Below are 13,639 nucleotides of genomic sequence, written 5' to 3' on the forward strand. Positions count from 1 at the left end.
CAGTAACAGAAAATGTATGGCCCCCAACTCTGGTTTCCATTGGGGCATACAGAGTTGATCTAGAAATTGCTGGCGGAGATCAGCATATAGTTTATAGTTAAGGACCGTATGTGTAAGGGTTTCCACCAGGTGGTCTTCACATGGGCAAGTTCCTTCCACCCTTCCTGAGAACCTTCCCCAAAGGAGGTTGGATGGATTTGAATTAAAGTTGGCCAGCGAAATGCCTTTCTTTCTTGAGGGTTAAGCAGAAATTCAAAGTAATTGTGGTTTGTTTAAACCAGCTTTCAAACATGGCATGTGTGTGAGATTGCCGTTGGGATATCTTACAGCTTGCAGCCAAATACTATTTGTTCCCTGACCCCCTCGGAAATTCGCCCCTGCTCTGAGGGTACAGGGCCTTTGAAGTGTGTTTAACTTGGCAAGGTGCAGAAACTTCACCTGCCAAGCACAGACCATCATCTGCTGGCAAACAAGCTTGTCCTTGTGTTTCCGCGCCAGGGTCGCCAGTCAAGCTGTCCTTCGGTGAAATTAGCAACCCATTAAGCACTAGTAATTTAATTGCGGTCAGAGTAAACTTGACCCTTTCGGTTTCTTTGGCGCGGGGACAAAAACCTGTACTTATTAAAAGTCATGGCAGGACAGTCCAACCCTCAGGGGGAAGTGAGGTGTCTTGCCTGAGTGAGGCTCATCGATCGTGGAGCAACATTCAAGGCCGGCAGCTGACTGCGAATAGCTTTGTTTGCTCACATCGGCCAGCCTGTTCACCATCACAATCGGAGTGAAGTGTTGTGTGGGGCATGAAAGATGACGTGGACTCCCAGAGCAGGCGAAAACAAGTTTGCTCCATCTCCCAGGTGACAAATGAGTCCATCCATAGATAGAGCACCCACAAAATTCCTCACAAAGGGGCTGGGCACCCACAGATTTCAGCGCCAAGGCCACGGTTGTGGGACCAAGCTGGCACTCCTGAGTCCATCAACATCTGGAGGGCCACAGTTTCCCAGCCCTCATTCACAGGTTACTAGGTCCACATGGCTGAAGTGAGGGAGGATTGGAACTGGTGCAAGTCCTCCCAGATGCCCCATTTGAGGGGTTTAAGCCAGCTGAATTTACACCAGCACAACCCCAGTTTAGCCAGGAGAACCCAACATCTCCTGGATCCAAAACTCCATTTGCCTCAGTTGCCTATAGATTGGTTGCTCTGTCCAGCTGTGGCTGCCATTAACACCCTTAGGTTTCAAAAATCCAAATAGCGGCTTATGAGAGAGAAGGCAAATAGTCCATGGAAGCCTGAGTGCTGAGAACGGACTGCAGAAGGAGGAGGAAGAAATGACTCTTTGCTTTAAGGCCTACATTACCTTGACTGCTTTTAGAACAGAGTGCACCGTTCTGAGTTATTTTAAAATTCCCATCCAGGGAATGTGTCAGGTGGAACTGACAACTATTTCCCTCAAAACGTAGATAGTGGGGGCTGTTCTTTCTATTTTTGGCCTGTCAACTGAGCAGCTGTGAGATTAGGGGAGGCGATGGCTAAAATATAAAGGATGCAGGGTGACCACTGTTCTGTCTCGTTGTGACACAATGGCGATTTTCCTGTTGGCGGTTCTCCTGGGTGCGGCAGGTAAGATCTCTCTTTCTCTCTCTTTCTCCTGAAGCTTAGCATCGTAGATTTGGAAGGGATCCCAAGTGTCATCTAGTCCAAGCCTCTTCCTAACATCTGAGGCGATGTTGCCAGATAGGGGCATTCCCTATCTCAGAATATTGAGAAAGAACAATGTCAATCAACATTTGATGATCTTCTACCGGTCAACAAGAGAAAGTGTCCTTTCATACTGCATCACGGTGTGGTACTCTGGTTTGACATCAACTGATAGGAAGTGCCTACAGAGGGTGGTGAATACAGCACAAGATATTATGGGCTGTCCCGTGAATCCACTGGATGACATTGCAGAAGAACGTTGCCTCAGGAGAGTGAGGAAAATTCACACCCTGGCCGGCACTTTCTTGATCTCCTGCCCTCAAGTAGAAGCATGATTAGTCGCACCAACAGGGTAAAGTACAGCTTCTGTCCGTGGGCTGTTAGGCTGCTGAATGAAAAGATAACAACAGGGCAACTGACTTTTGGGTTTGGTGGGTGTGCGTCAGTAAACGAGGGGAAATAAGACTAAGAGAGCTGAGTGGGGAGTGCTCGTGTAATCTCACTGCATACAAGTTGTACAAGTGACAATAAAGTATTTCAATTCCATTTCAATTTCCTTCACCTATAGAGAGCATTAGGGGTTGATCTCCTGTTTTGCAACAACAACAACAACGCTTTATATAATAATGATGGAACTGCACACCCATGAGTCTAATGTGGTCATGGGAACCCCCTCCGTGACTCGGGCAGCTAAGTGGCCTGAGGCTGAGGGCTTTGCACATTTGGCTACAGACCTACAGCTCATGGTTGTGGTTTTGTTGGGGGTCTCAAGCCAAAGCTGCGATGTGGTTCTTAAGAATATCTGAACATCTGTTGGATCAGCCAGCATCCCACAGGGGCCCACCAGATGACCCAATGGGAATTTATCGAGAGGAATCTGAGCACAAGACCACTCTTCTCACATGTGATTCCTAGCAATGGGCATTCAGAGGCCTACTCCTTCTTCCAACCATGGAGTAAAGCCTAGCCATCATGGCTAGCCTAGTAGTAGTCACTGAGTATGTGGGTCCTCCTTACATCTCCATCCCTGATCAGTTCCAGCTTTGTATTTCTGCCCACCATGCATCTGTAGCCCCTCCTTAGTTTCATACCCTCCAACACTTTGAAGGCAAAACCAGGATGACATCTTCTGAGGCAACATCTTCCCCTTTTTTCATTGCTAGAGCATGGCGGCCATTTTGGTCGCTGCAATCTCGCACAATTTCACAACATGGTTTCCCCCCCAAAAAAGGTGGGTGTTTTTTTTTAAAGGCACCATGCTCACAAATGTGTGTGTTGGGGCGCCATGCAAGAACACTACCCTGAAAAAGCACGCATGTGATGGGGGAGGGAATTGCAACAAGAAATCATGTGAGTTTGTGGCAACCAAAATGACCGCCATTCTCTCTTCTTTTTTAAAAAATATTTTTATTAGTTTTTTTAACATATCGTTTCCAACATTCATATAACAGAATTTCTTATCTTATACAATGTTTTTGACTTCCGTCAGCTCCTCTGGTGATTTTCCGTTTTTATCACTTATTCTGCATTTCCTAATTTTTCTGTTACTCTTAATTATCATTAACTAATAATTCTCTTCATAGTCTTTTTTGCAATATTTCACATAATCCTCCTTACAAAACTTCTTGCAACTACTAGCGTAATCTGTTCATTACAATTACTTTTCAAATAGTTCGTATATTTACTCCAGTCTTCTGAGAATCTCTGGTCCCACAGGTTTCAAATCCTTCCTGTTAGTTTATCTAGCTCTGCATGGTCCATCAGTTTCATCCTCCATTCTTCTTTCGTTGGTAGTTCTTCTTGTTTCCATTTCTGTGCCAATAATATTCTTGCCGCCGTCATTGCATATAAAAACAGCTTACAATCCTGTCTATTTATATCATCTCCTACAATGCCAAGTAAAAACGCTTCTGGTTTCTTAATAAATGTATATTTCAACATCTTTTTCATCTCATTATATATCATTTCTCTTGTGATAACAAACGGGATGTCTGGGATTTTCCAGGACACTTGTGGGGCATGCAAAACATTGCACACTCACCATGTGCTGTGACCTGTCTGTTGCTTGAGAAACTCATCTCCTTTCCCAGTTCCTGACAGCTCCTAAAATCTGAAGGCTTCTCAAGATCCTGTTGGGCTGCACGAAGGCCTGCCATTTGTGTTAAGGCACAGGAGCCCCTGCCAGGGGAAGGAACTGGCAACCCCCAGTCTCCACTGATGGTAAACACTTGTTTTGTCTTCCTGCAGCAGCTACACCGTTGAAAGGCTACGATGACGATGATAAGATCATCTCCGGCTACGAGTGTCCGGCTCACTCCCAGCCTTGGCAAGTCTTCTTAACCTATGGTGCCGGTTACCGGTGGTGTGGCGGTTCCCTCATTAATGACCGCTGGGTCATCTCGGCTGCCCATTGCTACAAAACGTGAGTTTAATGCGTAGGGTCGATGGGTTTATATGGATCATTCTTTAAAAAGCAAGCATGGCTATACTGCAGACTCCTTGGGGCAGAAAGGGCTTGGCAGGGGTATTCAACCGAGTTACAGAACTGGCAGTATATTGGGGAAAGCCAGATGTGTATGCTAAGAAAACAACAGTTTTGGGTCCAGAACTTTCATAGAATCTGCTTCAAAGTCACACCCCATATTGCTCTCTCTGCTTCCCATAAAGAAACTGGGAGACATTCAAAAAACTTTTCTTTAAAAGACAATCATCTGCCGATTGGAAAACTTGCCATGCATGCTGGACGCTATTTGGATAAGGCATCAGAGAGGACTTTGGCCAGCCCAGTGGGTCAGGTGATAGCAAAATATATTTTTTTGTTATGTACTGAAGTTTTCACCCTGGGCCAGCGGAGGGATACTGTAGATAGTTTTCACTCAGGTCCACATATGCAAAATAAGGGATTGAAAGTGAAATTCAGTGATTGGATAGTTACAGAAAATGGTTACTGTTGCATTGTAGTGGAGTTCTACATATACAGGCTGGCTGAACCCTTCAGTTCTGTTCTGTTCTGGCCTGTGAATAAACAAGAGCTGTCTGAAGAATCACTGTGTTGTCTGATATGTTCACCCACAACTTAACATTTTTGTATTGTGAGGGAGCTGTCTCAAGGTCAGCCACAGGCCAGGGCCAGTGCAAAGCCCTACAACAAAGCAAGGTGGAGTTGTACACTTTTCAGCAATTCTGATGGGCCACAAAGGAACTCAAAGCTGAGCTACTGCAATTCACTCAGTCTGGGGCTTCCCTTGGGATTAGTCTGGAAGCTGCAGGTGGTGAGAAATGCTGGGGCCAGGTATTACACGAACACACACAAATCTTCCATCTGTGCTGAAGGAACAGCACTGACTGTTGATCAGCTATTGGGCCATGTTCACAGTTTCGTTGCTATTGTATCAAGCCTGGAACAATTCGGGACTATGTCTCCTGAAATTCTACTTGTGGCACCACACCCTATAGGGTAAAGGGACCCCTGACCATTAGGTCCAGTCGTGGCTGACTCTGGGGTTGCGGCGCTCATCTCGCTTTATCGGCCGAGGGAGCCGGTGTACAGCTTCTGGGTCATGTGGCCAGCATGACTAAGCCGCTTCTGGCAAACCAGAGCAGTGCACAGAAACGCCGTTTACCTTCCCGCTGGAGCGGTACCTATTTATCTACTTGCACTTCGTGCTTTCAAACTGCTAGGTTGGCAGGAGCAGGGACCGAGCAACGGGAGCTCACCCCGTCATGGGGATTCGAACCACTGATCTTCTGATCGGCAAGTCCTAGGCTCTGTGGTAGTGACCCCAAAACAGGTATTTTATGCTGTTGTTCCTTTACTGTGGAACGCCGTGTGTAAAGCCACAGCCATCAGTTGCTCAGTTGCCTTGTAATGACTTGGTTTTATTTCCCGACGCTTTAACCATCCAAATTCCAAAAAAGGTTAAGGAAAGATTTGGAGCATATCAACAAACAATACAAAATAGCCTCTTGGCATCTTTAGACCACAGTTAAGTAGCATACCACCCAACATTTGGAGACTCAAAACCGGGATATCTGTCTTCCTGGGTGAGTCACATGACCCACACTTTTGGGGAGGCGAGACAGCACCAGATCATGTGCCCTAAAATGGCTGCCGCAATCTTGCGTGAAAAAAATTAGGGTGTCCCATTTTTCCCGGGGCACTTGGCAGGTATGAAGTAGTGGCGCAGGAAAGGCACTCTGCACAGGCTCAGAGAGTCCCTCTGTTATGTAGTGAGTTGAATAGGATCCAAAATGCAGCACTCTGATTGGTCCTAGAACAATAGGATCCAGAATGCAGCAGTCTGATTGGTCCCAGAACAATAGGATCCAGAATGCAGCAGTCTGATTGGTCCGCAGGAGCCACCCAATCCAACTCCAGGTGGAAGGGAATCCGCAACCGGATTGGCCTACAGGAGAATCCCGGAATTAGCCAATCACATGGGGCCCATTGTGTAAATAATGTATACAAAGCAGACAATTCGGGGGAACTGGCGTTCCTCACTACTATGAGCTGAATAAAGAGCATGAAATCCACACTCGACTCTGAGTATATTTCACCCTCTTTGTTGTTTTTGCTCTCTTACATATTTTTGATGGAGCCATGATTTTAAAAAGATGGGTTCTGGATGGAACACAGGTTGAGGCCGGGTTAAAACCATGATCTGCCTGCTTCTGGTTTTGTGCTTCTTTGCTCTCAAGAAGGTTTACTGCAAATCACTCTGAGTTCACACTGAAGTTTCTCTCTCTCTCTCTCTCCAGCCCCCGAACTCTCATGGCCCACCTTGGGGAGCATGACACCAGCCAGGAGGAAGGTACTGAACAGCACATCCAGGTGGAGAAAGCTATCCGCTACCCTGGGTACGATGCACGCACCACGGACAACGATTTCATGTTGATCAAACTCTCACAGCCGGTCACTTTCAACGCCTTTGTCCAGCCCATTGACATTTCCCCAAGCTGCCCCAGCGCAGGAGAGGACTGCCTCGTCTCAGGCTGGGGGAACACTCGGACTACAGGAGGTACGGCATTTATCCCTCACAATAATAATCATTGATCATAATCATTTATTATTTATACCCCGCCCATCTGGCTGGGTCTCCCCAGCCACTATGTGTGGCTTCTAACAGAACACCAAAATACAATAACCTATTAAACATTAAAAGCTTCCCTAAACAGGGCTGCCTTCAGATGCCTTCTAAAAGTCTGGTAGTTGTTGTCTGGTAGAAGGCATCTGCCTTCAGATGCCTTCTAAAAGTCTGGTAGTTGTTGTCTGGTAGTTCTCTTTGACATCTGGTGGGAGGGCGTTCCACAGGTCGGGCGCCACCACCGAGAAGGCTCTCTCCCTGGTTCCCTGTAACTTGGCTTCTTGCAGTGAGGGAACCGCCAGAAGGCCCTCGGCGCTGGACCTCAGTGTCCCCAGGCAGAACGATGGGGGTGGAGACACTACTTCAGGTATACTGGACCGAGGCCGTTTAGGGCCTTAAAGGTCAGCACCAACACTTTGAATTGTTCTTAGAAACGGTCTTTCAAGACCGGTGTTATATGGTCTCGGCGGCTGCTCCCAGTCACCAGTCTAGCTGCCACATTTTGGATTAGTTGTGGTTTCCAGGTCACCTTCAAAGGTAGCCCCACGTAGAGCACATTGTAGTAGTCCAAGCAAGAGATAACTAGAGCATGCACCACTCTGCGTACAAGATATTGCCCTGAGACCCTTCTTTACAAAATAATAACAGTGGCAAACTGGCTTGGAATTGTGAAGAGCTGAACTTACGACTGGGGAGCCGAAAAGGTCAGATTCACACCATCCCTAACTGAGACGCACCTTTGTTCTTTCCCCAGTCGAATACCCAGACAAACTGCAATGCCTGAAGTTGCCGATTCTGTCCTCCTCTGCCTGCCAGACTTCCTATCCTGGACGCATCACTAAAAACATGTTTTGTGCTGGCTACATAGAGGGCGGCAAAGACTCTTGCCAGGTAAGAGGGAAACTGGTTTTCTTGAATTGGGCGGGTGGGAAGGGGGAAAAGGAGAAGCCCCAACAGCAGAGCCAGATTTAGATTTGATGAGGCCCTAAGCTACTGAATCATGTAATGTGACCCTTTATATGTACAGCTGTCCTTTGTCAACGACAAATTGTCGCTGGGTTTTTTTGGTGTTGAATATATCCTGTATGGTAATTTATGGATCTAACAGGTATCTAAAGCCATTTGCACATCACTTCTTGATCCATTCCTTGAAACTAGTAAATCAGCTCATCATGAACAACACTAACACTTTCTTCCTGATGATCCTCTCGTCCCACAAGAAACTACTTAATCCGTGCCTTTCAAAGCAATACAGGAACTGTAATGCAGTTATCCTTCGAAGTTCGCACTTCTCTGAATTTTGTGCTGCACCTGTCCAAACAAAAATGCACACAAATTGTCCATTAAAAGGCATGCTTTGGTGAAAATAGCATTATATTAGGGAAAACGGCTTGAAAAAAGTGTGCATATTTGTCAGAACTGCAAAAAAACACGGACACGGGTGGTGCTGTGGGTTAAACCACAGAGCCTAGGACTTGCTGATCAGAAGGTCGGCGGTTTGAATCCCTGTGACAGGGTGAGCTCCCGTTGCTCAGTCCCTGCTCCTGCCAACCTAGCAGTTCGAAAGCACATCAAAGTGCAAGTAGATAAATAGGTACCGCTCCAGCAGGAAGGTAAACGGCGTTTCCGTGTGCTGCTCTGGTTTGCCAGAAGCGGCTTAGTCATGCTGGCCACATGACCCGGAAGCTGTACGCCGGCTCCCTCGGCCAATAAAGCGAGATAAGTGCTGCAACCCCAGAGTCGGCCGCAACTGGACCTAATGGTCAGGGGTCCCTTTACCTCTAGGGAAAACAGCTTGCAAAAAGTGTGCATATTTGTCAGAACTGCAAACAAACGTACATTAGGAGAAATTGGAGAAGTGAGAAAGTGAGAGAAACCAAAATCAACAGATTCATCCCTAATTCTTGTGGCCTACCTTGCCTTTAGAGCGGTAATTTTAAGAACAAAAGTTTGTACGGATGACAAGTTAAATTCTTTAGGGGAGCAAGCTCTTATCTGACATAGTGTCCGGCTTCAATAATTATCTTAAGCGTGTAACGTTATTTTATTCCATTTTATGTATTTTATTTTTTTATAACAGCTTTGGCTACACAACTAACTAATATTTTGTGGGACAGTGTGCTTGATTCCTATGGAGGGAAGGTTTAAGGAGAGAGAGAGAGAGAGAGAGAGAGAGAGAGAGAGAGAGAGAGAGAGAGAGAGAGATGTGTTCTTGTGTGCCTCAGTTTCTCCTCTTATTCTAGTTCGGACAGTCATGTTTTGTTTGTCTGCTCTTGGCTGCAGGGAGATTCTGGTGGGCCTCTGGTGTGTAATGGAAAACTGAGCGGCGTTGTGTCCTGGGGTGCCGGTTGCGCCCAGAAAAACAAGCCTGGTGTGTACACAACAGTGTGCAACTACCACTCCTGGATCCAAGAGGTGCTTGCCAATGAATGAGATACTTGAGGATTTTCTTCAAGGAAAAGGGGGTTCCTCATCTAGGAAAAAGGCCACATCTGATTATCTTCCCTGCAGCAAAACAAACCACCTGCGTAAAAGTGTGAAAGCTGGTGCCCCCCAAAAACTGTGGCGCCCAATATTGGGAATTGTAGTTTTGTGAGTACGCTAAGAATCTCTAAAGCGTTCCTTCTTTGGAGCTGTGGTTCTTAGGGAAATCACAGAACTAAAGTTCCCAAGATTTAAAGCTGGGAGAAGTCTTCAACAGGTAGAAAACTGGAATGGACTTGGTGAGCAGATCAGAAAGCAGGAAAGACGAGGAGGAATTTGCACTACATTGCTGTGTTTAAAAAATAAAACTTAGTATGGGCACCCTACCTCATTGTCGGGTTTATTTATTATGGTACTCATCATCACCAAAACTTTATTGTGGTCCAAAGACCCGCAAAACAATTTCAAAACTAGATACAGTTAAAACGACCAGACAGACAGATGGAAGAAACCAAGGCATTTTGTTTTATCCAGGGCATAATGATCTTTGTTTTTTATAACCTCCGAAAGAAACGTAGCCACGGCCAGGTGTCATATCATTTGACCTGTCTTCCGAAAGATATTTAATATGGGAGGCTTCAGATTTTCCTGGCAAATTTGCCAGTAGGGGTTTGATCAGTTAACCCCTTGCTTGCTCACATTGCCCACAATGCAATAGGATATGCTTCATACAATCGACATCCTGGGAACATAAATAAAGCCTATTCTGATAGGGGATGCCTCTCAGTTTGCCATTTAGAACTTCCGAGGGAAATACATTTAGTCTGGCTTTGGAAAATAAATGCCGATAGGTAGGTACAGACAAATTCCTAAGGTATGAGGATATCTGAAAGTCGTATATGTGGTGCCAGTTCTGGGCACCACAGTTCAAGAAGGACACTGACAAACTGGAACGTGTCCAGAGGAGGGCAACCAAAATGGTCAAAGGCCTGGAAATGATGCCTTATGAGGAACGGCTAAGGGAGCTGGGCATGTTTAGCCTGGAGAAGAGGAGGTTAAGGGGGGATATGATAGCCATGTTCAAATATACAAAAGGATGTCACATAGAGGAGGGAGAAAGGTTGTTTTCTGCTGCTCCAGAGAAGCGGACACAGAGCAATGGTTCCAAACTGCAAGAAAGAAGATTCCACCTAAACATTAGGAAGAACTTCCTGACAGTAAGAGCTGTTCGACAGTGGAATTTGCTGCCAAGGAGTGTGGTGGAGTCTCCTTCTTTGGAGGTCTTTAAGCAGAGGCTTGACAACCATATGTCAGGAGTGCTCTGATGGTGTTTCCTGCTTGGCAGGGGGTTGGACTCGATGGCCCTTGTGGTCTCTTCCAACTCTATGATTCTATGATTCTATGATTCTATATTATGGTACTCAGTCCTGAACCCAGCGTGGTGCATCAATTCTAAGGAGGAGGCACATGAAGAAGGGCCTCGGAAGATGATCCCAGGGTCCAGGTAGGTTCATATGGGAGGGAGAAGTCCTTGAGGTATTGCAGTCCTGAGCCGTTTAAGGCTTTATAGGTCAAAACCAGCACTTGGAATTGGGCCTGGAAACGAATTGGCAGCCAGGGCGGTCGGACCAGGATTGGGGTCATATGCTGAAACCGTCTTGCTCCGGTGAGCAACCTGGCCGCTGAATTCTGCACTAGCTGAAGTTTCTAAACTGTCTGCCAAAGAAGGATAGAACTTTCTTTATGTATGCTACAACAGCAGCAAGAATACTTATTGCAAAGTACTGGAAGACACAAGACCTACCCACCGGGGAAGAATGGCAGATGAAGGTGATGGACTACATGGAATTGGTGGAAATGACTGGCAGAATCCGAGACCAGGGAGAAGAGTCGGTGGAAGAAGATTGGAAGAAATTTAAAGTTTATTTACAGAAACATTGTAAAATTAAGGAATGTTAGAAGGAGGCTGGAATGAAGTTATGTGGCTTTAGCAGAAATATTATAAAGGATTAAGTAAAAATAGATTGTTAATGGATGAAAGGAGGAAAGGTAAAGTTACATTATATCAAGATAAATTATAGGATAAAAATTGGGAAAGGTGGAAAGGATTTGCTGAAATAGCTAACCGAACTAGAATACAAAAAAGGGAGGTGCAAGGAGGTCAAGGAAACAAGTAAATGAAAGATAAGTTATGGGAAGGTTCGTTGTGTTTTTTAATTGTTTCTATTTTTCTGTTTTTTATAATTTCTTTTTTTTTCTTTTTCCCCCCTTTCTATTCTCTTCTTTCTTTATTGTGATGTGTTATTAAGTTTTTGTTTAACTTGGAATTATCTCTTTCTTTTTTTGTAACATTTGAAACTTTAATAAATATTATTTTTTTAAAAAAAGAAGTTTCTGAACTGCTTCAGAGGCAGCCCTACGTATAACGCATTGCAGTAAATTGTGTCCTCCCTCAAAGAGGGCACGTGTTGCGGTGCGACCTGACAACCAAACCCTGTGTTGTGGGTGGGTACGATTGGATAGCCACAACACCCTATTGGTAGGTTCCTCAATGCTGGCTTTAGTCAGGCCAATGGGACGCTAGCCAAACAGATCGAGGGACCTATTTATGCCCATGCACGTGACCCTGAGCTTCCTCTTTGGGCCAGTGCATCGGAACACCCGCCCACCTCTCCCTACTTTTAGGGCTTTAGCGCTTGACCTTGCTATGCTGTCGTGTGTCGTCTGTCATTGGGACAGGGGCACGGCAGGAATTTTCCCCACTTGGCTGATGCCATTTGGGTTTCGCCATTTGGGTGTTGCGATTTGGGTTTCGCCTGCCGCGTAGCAAATCGTCACAACTTGTAAGGTTGCGGATAGGCTCTGGTTCAGGTGATAGGGATGGGAGAACGCTCTCACCATCCCTATGTGAAGGGTATTCCGTTAAAGGAATCCAGGGACTCAATAGTTTGGTCAACCCTGAGAGGGGTTGTGCCGGTGCCTGAGTCCAGGGGGACATCTGGGTGGTGGACATAGTCTGTTCCCGGCTTTCTGCTTATCCAGGTGTTCACCCTTGGCTGACCTATGCTGGAACCCTGGGTCAGCGCTACCTGCCACGGCGCAGGGAGCTAGTCAAACCAGAGCCTATGCAACCACTCACTTTCTGTAATCAATAAAGTTGTGGCCTAAATTCTGCCAAAAACCAAACCAAAATTTGAGTCTTGTCTGAATTTATTGAAGGGGGAGGTTAAAAGGTCTAAACACGCAATCTAACCCTGAGGTTACCTAAGCACAGACAACAGTAGTTAGGCTGTCGCTGTCCAGATAGGGGCGTGGCTGGGCCACCAGCTGAAGCTGATGGAAGGCGCTCTGGACCACTGAGGCCACCTGAGCCTCAGGCGACAGCAGAGGATCCAGGAGTACCCCAAGCTACGACTCTGCTCCTTCAGAGGAAGTGTAACCCCATCAAGAGCAGGCAACCTCCCAGCCATCTGGTCTAGGCAACCACCCACCAACAGAGCCTGAGTCTTATCTGGATTGAGCTTCAGTTTGTTGGCTGTAATCCAAGACAAGACACGGGTCCAGCAGTAGCAGGTGTGCAATCTTTGTAGCTCAAGTTGTCACAGTAGACACATGGCATTCGGCAGATGAAGCTTCTCCTACAAGACAAGGCTTCTTCACCTGCGGCATCCCTACGTTTCTGGGGTGGTGTTTAAAGGCACAGGAGCAGGCCAGCGAGAGAGGGGGAAGTGGCAATCAGCAGTTAAGGCTTCAGAGATGTCTCCGCAAACCGAACACCTTGAAGGGTGATGATGAAACCTGCTCCTCACGATGAGGAGGGTGTGCACAACCAACTTCCTCTGACCAAGACAGGAGATGATCTTTACGGTAATTCCTGTGAGGGTGATGTCAGTTGTGTGCTTGGTGTTTTGTAACCACCTTTGAAGCTGTTGCAAAGCTGGAACCTTCCACTTTGGGGGAGGTTTCCCTTTCTCCACCCGGCCTCTGATAAGACGAAGCAGGAGGGGAAGAGACAGACTGAAGAAATTAGACTTTGTCTCTGGGATCTATCGTCTGTCTGTCTGTCTGTCTATCTATCTATCTATCATCTGTCATCTATCTATATCAGGGGTCAGCAACCTTTTTCAGCCGTGGGCTGGACCACTGTTCCTCAGACCATGTGGGGGGCCAGACTATATTGGGGGGGGGGGGGAATGAACAAATTCCTGTGCCACACAAATAACCCAGAGATGCATTTTAAATAAAAGGACACATTCTACTAATGTGAAAACACACTGATTCCCAGACCGTCCACGGGCCAGATTGAGAAGGCGATTGGGCCGAATCCGGCCCCCAGGCCTTAGGTTGCCTACCCCTGAACTATATTATATATCTATAAACCAATAAATGATACTAAATATTGATTTCCACCATAACCAGGTTGAAGTAAGAG

At 46.3% G+C, this 13,639-nt stretch overlaps 1 protein-coding gene across 2 annotated transcripts; it reads left to right on the forward strand.

The window, feature by feature from the left end:
- Positions 1-427: 427 nt before the first annotated feature.
- On the forward strand, positions 428-9,591 carry LOC309346013 (trypsin-like). 2 transcript variants are annotated; one of them, XM_081869638.1, is made up of 6 exons: positions 428-854; positions 1,462-1,621; positions 3,947-4,121; positions 6,458-6,717; positions 7,538-7,674; positions 9,067-9,591. In XM_081869638.1, the coding sequence occupies exons 2-6, from the start codon at positions 1,582-1,584 to the stop codon at positions 9,214-9,216; spliced, it is 762 nt and encodes a 253-aa protein (XP_081725764.1). In that variant the 5' UTR covers positions 428-854; positions 1,462-1,581; the 3' UTR covers positions 9,217-9,591. The 2 variants fall into 2 exon arrangements, with proteins under 2 accessions (XP_081725764.1, XP_081725763.1); XM_081869637.1 differs by lacking the exon at positions 428-854 and having other exon boundaries at positions 895-1,621.
- The last annotated feature ends 4,048 nt before the right edge of the window (positions 9,592-13,639 follow it).

Source organism: Podarcis erhardii (genome assembly GCF_964252035.2).
Source record: "Podarcis erhardii genome assembly, chromosome: 7".
Taxonomy (NCBI): Eukaryota; Metazoa; Chordata; class Lepidosauria; order Squamata; family Lacertidae; genus Podarcis; species Podarcis erhardii.

Coding starts and splice junctions, on each gene's coding strand:
- LOC309346013 (XM_081869638.1), top strand. CDS start 1,582: ATGGCGATTTTCCTGTTGGCGGTTCTCCTGGGTGCGGCAG. Junction 4,122..6,457: donor GCTGCCCATTGCTACAAAAC/GTGAGTTTAATG, acceptor CTCTCTCTCCAG/CCCCCGAACTCTCATGGCCC. Junction 6,718..7,537: donor GAACACTCGGACTACAGGAG/GTACGGCATTTA, acceptor TTCTTTCCCCAG/TCGAATACCCAGACAAACTG.